Here is a 6,661-nt window from a genome sequence, read left to right as displayed (position 1 = left end):
CTGGTGAGCCGCTGCCAGCGCCTGAACAGCTCGCTTCCAAAGGCCCCGGGAGCTCCCCCCTGCCGCTCGCAGGTGTGGTGTTTCTCAGTAGGGTTCGTAGGCTCTCACGTCACGCTTCCATACCCCAGAAGTTCAGCGCGGTTGCGTCGCAGAGCTGCAAGCCTCGGCTGTATCTGCTCTGCAACTTTGTTTAAAACTCTTTTTGCCTTGCTCCTGTTGGAAATGTAATTACTATGTAGGTTTCTACGAGGATTAAAAATTGCTACCGGCGCCCAAACCTTTGCGTAGCTTTTGGTAGGTGTTAATCAACAATTGCTCCATAAAATGGACTTCTAGGTAGATCTCTTACTAGTATTTAGTGTTGGCTGTGCCTGGTACCAGCAGCTTGTTGCCTCCCAGAAATTCTGCCTGTGTGTTTATCAAGGATAACAGTGAATTGGCTTAACCTTCAAGTCCACAAGCTATGCAGATGCCACTGTTAGGAGCGTTTTGCTTTAAAAATGAGCCGTTAAGAAATTGAACACTGTTCAGGAGGGAGCTGCTGCATCAGCGATAGCAATGCGTTACAAATTTTAAATACTTTTTTTTTTAGCATTCTGTTAAGATTGCTGCATGTCAAGGCAAATGTGGTCCAGAACTGGACAGTGACAGGTTGGATATGTAGCTCAGATTTGCCCATTGGTTTTCACTCTAGTTATAGGTTTACCTAAAGCTCAGTCTTACACAACTAAGTTTAGTGAAAGATTGGATTGGAGGAAAAAATGCTTATTGCCTTCTTTGCACTCTAAAGCAAATTTTAAAAGTTTATGAAATATACCTGATCTGCCCAGGGGATACATGAATGTTAGTGGTGAAATGAACAGTCATTTGCAGATTAGGCTGCTAGCTGCTTACAAATGCAGTGTTTGCTAGGAGTAACATGGTTTTAAACAGAATCCCCTTCTACTTCTGTATTGCAGGCTTTTTCGATGATCAAAGTTTAATAATGTGTAGAAAAAGGGAATAGCAGCACTCTTGGAATTGTACTTTTGCATTTATTATCACCAGGCTTTGTAATTACAGCTTACAGTCATGTAGCCAAAAGCTGTAGCTTCTCCTTTCTTTCTTACTGATTAAAGAAATTGGGGATGGCATATAAGTCTGTTTGCTTTCCTCCTCTTGTGTTATTTTTCTCAACCTTGTATCCTTCTTTTTAACTAAAAAAGAAAAATGAGTAAGAGTCTTTCGTACTGTTTTTCTTTATAAAACTACTGAAGAGCACTTCCCTGGCTGATAGCTGAGATTCTGTACTCCCAGGTCTGTTGCTGTCCATGAAGGAGGAGAGAACCTCCTGAGGGATATCTTCTTGTCATCACCATCTGATTGACTGACATTTTCACCACCTCTGGATTATGCCTTTTGTTGGAGAGAAGTGAAGAAGAACATAGCCTAATCCACAGTTCTGAGATGCTTCACATAGGTTATTGTGCCATTTTGTTATATGTTGTGATAGGTTGTTTTTCTGCGTTCTTGATAATATTACCCGTTGAATATACCAGTTCTGGTTGAGGGAGGCGGAGAACTGAAGGAGGCTGTTACGAGACATGTTGTTTCAGCTTTAAAAGGAACAAACTTTATCATTGTGGCCAGGACTCTAGCTCTTAGGGGGATGCTGTGCGTCGTCAAGTGTGCACCAATTTTTGGGTTTTGCCACCTCTATTCACTCATCTTCATCTTTCTTGCTGGTAGCAGTGAGCTCCAGCAATGCCTGTTGAACCAGGAAAGAGAGAGGCTCAGATGAACCGAATTACTGCTGTTCTTGCTGTGTCCTGAAGGGCTTGCTGAGCAGAGGAATTTTTCCTCTTGGGTTGAAGGAGATTATAAAGTAGCGCTTTTCTCTCTCCTCCCTTCCCCCAGCCAGCTGGATGGTCATTCTTGTGCTGTACAGTACTGAGCATTTCCCTCGCAGCTGGAGAAATGCTGTGTCATTGGCAGGAACACAAGCACAGTTCTTCTCACCGGGGGTCTCCCACACAGGAATTGTGTAAAATTCCAAGACATAGGGATGAGTGTGTTCCTTTGTAGCTTGCCCAGTAGGCTACCAGCTTCGTATGAAACACCAATGCCTAGCTGTGATGAATAAATTAAAGTTTTCAACCAATGAATTTTTTGCATTCTAAATTTTCCTCCTCCTTAATTGATCTAAGCATTGAAAATCGAAGAAAACAATGATGTCCCTCTTTACTGACCTACATTAAAAGAGCAAAAGATGCAAATGAAAATCAAAAAAGAAAGTCCAAACATCATTTTCTGTAGCTTTGAGCTCTTCAAGTTCTTTTCCCCCATCTTGCGAAAGGAGACACAGTTTTACCATTTTAACTTTATTAAAGGCCAGTTATGTTTTTACCAGCGTGTTACAAACTGTACACGCTAAGGGAGTCCTTGTTTGGAAAACAGCCTTTCTGGATCCATAGAAAGGAATCAGAAGGTGGGAGGTGATAGCTGAGGCAGTATATTTAAGTACCATTTGTCTTTCCTAGGGAGTGTGACAAAGTGAATCTGACCACAGTTTTATTAGCTGAATTATGCTGTTAACCCAAATTTTCAAATCGCACCTTTTAAAGGGCTATTATAAAAAATGTGCTCCCTTGAAGATGGATGGTATTGAACTAAAAATGAAACAGTAATCTTAATGTTAATTAATCAGGGCACATCTATTAATGTGAACATTTTCAGTGGCGCAGATATTTTTGGGGGGCCAGAAATGGAATGGTCTCCTCAAGCTCACCTGGTAAGAGCTACAAAGAAACTCATAAAGTGTGAAATTTTCAGTCTTGGGGAAGGATTTGTCTCTCAGTGCAAGTGATTCCATGCCAAGAATATTAACATTTCTAATTTGAGGTAATACCCTTCAAGCTTGAAAGCTGCATGTAAATATAAAATTTAAGAGGAACTGTAGTTGAAGCTTAACTTGTAAGATATGTAAACCTTTAATTTAATTTCCCCTTCTCTACCCGAGGCTGGTAATACACTTGCGGACCTGTGCTTGACTGAAGCATGACTGATTTCTGCTCTCTGAATGAGGTGGGGAGAGAAGTGTAAGATCACAGCTGCTTGTGAAAATGAGCTCCCTCTTTAATTTAATTTGATACAGCATTTTCCAAGATTATCTATAGTGATTCCTTAACACTATGTTGTCTGAACATAAGGATTACTTCAGTCTGTGCTGCTTTCTTCTCTCACTAATCTGTGAAATTCCAAATTGATGAAATTTTTTCATGAGTCTCCTGATTTTATAATGTTTTATAAGTACATAGAACTAGAAGTATCTCTTATCTGGGTAGGTGAATGGATCTTTCCCAAACTGAGGTGCCTATGTTTAATCAGATTGTCTAGACTCCCTTAGCAGACTGTGGAGACGCAGTCAATTGCGTTTAGAGTGTAATACCATTGGCAAAAAGCAGGTGTTTGATCTAAAATGAGATGGATTGCAATTGACCACCATCTCTGCAATCAGAGGCTAGGGCGACTTGCCTTGCTTTTCTTAATAATCTTAATGACCCTTTTAGAAGCAGCACAGGGATCTTTATAAGTTTGCGGATCAGAAGCTGCAGATAACTGGACTAGACTACAGAAGCCAAGCTGTTCTGAGGTTCTCATGTAAATTCTCAGTTCTCCTGATGAAACCAGTAACTGCCATTTCTACCAGCTCCAATGTGAGTTTTTCTTGAGGATGGGTGACCAAGGTTGAACATAATATTGCAGAAAAATCACACCATCCTGAAACATCACTTACTCTTTTTTCCTTCACTCTATCACATTAGTGATTCATAACATCCTGTGATTGACTCGTGTATTTGGATCGTCATGCATTTTAATACTTTCCAAACTGATGAATCCTGCACTTACAGGAAAAGTCTTTATTATTAGTCACTGTTGTCAAGACTTTGCATCTGCTTCTATTCAGTTTCACCCTATTTCTACTGTTACAGCTTTCAAAAAGGATTTTACGTGATACTGTAATCCTCCTCTCCCTGTGTTGCATCTTAGTTTCTTGCCATCAGCAAATTTCCCTGGCACTTGGCGTTCCTTTTTTTTTTAATATCGAAGTCACTGGTAAAAATGGTAAACAAGGCAACTTTCATGATGCTTGCAATTTCTAAGTAAGTTTTACTGAAACATTTGGATCAAAGGAATGCAGAACTATGGTAATGGGAGTACAGTTTCATCAAAGGAAGATATTAGATGTACTTTTCATGGAAACAGATTGAATTTTAAATTTACCTTCACCATTTACAGAACATTTAATACTCCGTTGAATACTGAGTCTGAAGAAAAATTCTCCTTTCTTTCCCAGTGCGGAAGCATTTCTTTCTGACATTTCCTGCTCAAAAGTTAAAATACTAATCAAACTGCCTCAGTTGTCAGGGATTCGCTGTACAGGACAGACAGGGTGCTAGGACTCAGCTTTGACGCAAGAAATTGGATGTTGTTAACACCATCTGTGTTAACACCATCACTAAGGTGTGTGTGATAGAGCCACACACTAGTTTATTTCTTACAGCATACAGTTAGTCTAGCGTTGTAGGTGAACTGGCCCTGGCTGCTGTATCCTGCAGTCCTGTGTCTCCTGGAGAGCAAGTTTGTTAAAACATCACTGTGTCCAATAAGTGCACAATTCTGTAGCGTACTCTATGCATCTGAGGACTCCAAGCTTCCATTATACCTGAATGATTGAGGCATTAAAAATTGTATTAGTTGTTCCTTACATCTGCTTGTGTTTCAAGGCTTGTTTTGTTCTAATCTGGACCCAAGAAGTTTGAAAGCATTTCAGTTCTTATGAATGTGTTTTCTCTGTTAGACTGACTAGGCTTCAAACAAATATGTTCAGTCTATTTGGGATAGCATGATGTGTACCTGCAAACAGTAGTAGCATGTTAAGCTAATAGGAAGTTTGTGCATTATTTTTATTTAAATTTTTTTTTTGTTTTTTTTCCTGTTATGCATGCTTTGATACTACAAACCGCAGTATGGTCCTAGTTTAAGCACTAAATAAGCTTACATTCGAGGTTCAGCACAGGAGGGTTTGATTCCAATAGATACACTGCAGAGAAAGATTTCTTTGTCCTGTTTTTGTTGGTGGTGCTGTTATTCATGCGTGGTTTGATTTCTTCCTACTTTTATATAGTGCCACAATAGGCAGTTAACGTCACGCTAAGAACAAAACTTTGGGGAAGATGGTGTTATTTTTGGCAATTAAAAAAAATTGTATCAGCTGAGAGTTCTGCTGTGAAATACATGGTTTTTTTTCAAATAAAAGTGCTACTGCCAAGACTTCAGGATTTGTTTTTGTAAACACCTTGCAAAATACATGCTCCAGTACACTTTCAGAAATCCGTATTTGTGATCAGGTTGCATTACAATTTCTTCTTCTTTGAAGAAATTTCTTTTCTTCAAAAGCAACAGTTTTCTTCAGCACAAACTTTTAAGTACAGAGTGGGTCCCTGTGATTGTGTGACTCCCCTAGCTCCAGGTGATTTCTATTATTTTCCAACGTGAGTAATAAAACAATTTTTCTCTCATTGTCTTTCCCCTTTCAGATCCAGCTATGGGATACAGCAGGCCAGGAGCGCTTCAGAAAGAGCATGGTGCAGCACTATTACAGGAATGTACATGCTGTCGTGTTTGTGTATGATATGACAAACATTGCCAGTTTTCACAGTCTGCCATCATGGATAGAGGAATGCAAACAACACCTTCTTGCCAATGATATACCACGGATTCTTGTTGGAAATAAGTGTGACCTGAGAAGTGCTATTCAGGTGCCTACGGACTTGGCCCAGAAGTTTGCTGATACTCACAGTATGCCGTTATTTGAAACCTCTGCCAAAAACCCGAATGACAATGACCATGTGGAGGCCATATTTATGACACTGGCTCACAAGCTTAAAAGTCACAAGCCATTAATGCTTAGTCAACCCCCAGATCGAGATGAAATACATATAAAGCCTGAACCAAAACCTGCCATGACCTGCTGGTGTTAAATCATACTATTATCAGCTATCACCTTGTCTTGTTTGCAGATGCTTAGAAATTATGATCTTGGCAAAGATCCAGGTTTTGGTAGCAATTATAGCGAATCTCTTTGGCACTTTAACGTGGGTGGTGGTGGTGGTTTTTTTTTTTTCTGGTGTAGATTTGCCCATCTCATGTTCTTGCACTTTGTAATTGTACTTTCCAAGTTACGAACGTTTCGCTATAAATATACAGGAAAGTAAACTTTCAAGTGAAGTTTTGACAAAGCAATTATACTTGAGCTCTTGCTGCCTGAGATTGTTTTCATCACTTGGGGTAAGGTTATAAATAGTAAGCCAGCTTACTAACATTTTTGGATGCTACTTGCATTGGTGCAATGTAGGAGAAAATGTGTTTTGTGGCAGCCAGATAACTTGATTTTTGCATCAGCAAGTGAAGGTTTCTGGCATATGAAGGAATATTTGGTCACTGCTAGCAAATTGCTAAGCAAGTACCCTTTTATTATAAAAACAAAACCCAGGACTGCCAGATAAAGTTTGCGCTGTCGGTGTAGGTGCAAACTGCTAGCACTTGGCCTGTCATTCCACTGTAAACTTTGTCTGTTTCTTCATGGCAATGGTAAGAGAATTGACAAACTTGTCCCTAC

General features: G+C 39.8%; 1 protein-coding gene across 1 annotated transcript; it reads left to right on the top strand.

Annotated features, from left to right (window-relative positions):
* Positions 1–3,548: 3,548 nt before the first annotated feature.
* RAB33B (RAB33B, member RAS oncogene family) lies at positions 3,549–6,023 on the top strand (the record flags this gene model as incomplete). The annotated part of the gene is made up of 2 exons (XM_010288853.1): positions 3,549–3,695; positions 5,580–6,023. Coding segments are annotated over 2 exons (591 nt in total), but the record flags the coding sequence as incomplete, so codon positions are not given.
* Between the last annotated feature and the right edge of the window lie 638 nt (positions 6,024–6,661).

Source organism: Phaethon lepturus, unplaced genomic scaffold (genome assembly GCF_000687285.1).
Source record: "Phaethon lepturus isolate BGI_N335 unplaced genomic scaffold, ASM68728v1 scaffold49726, whole genome shotgun sequence".
Classification (NCBI taxonomy): domain Eukaryota; kingdom Metazoa; phylum Chordata; class Aves; order Phaethontiformes; family Phaethontidae; genus Phaethon; species Phaethon lepturus.
This window is presented reverse-complemented; position numbering and strand designations above follow the sequence as displayed.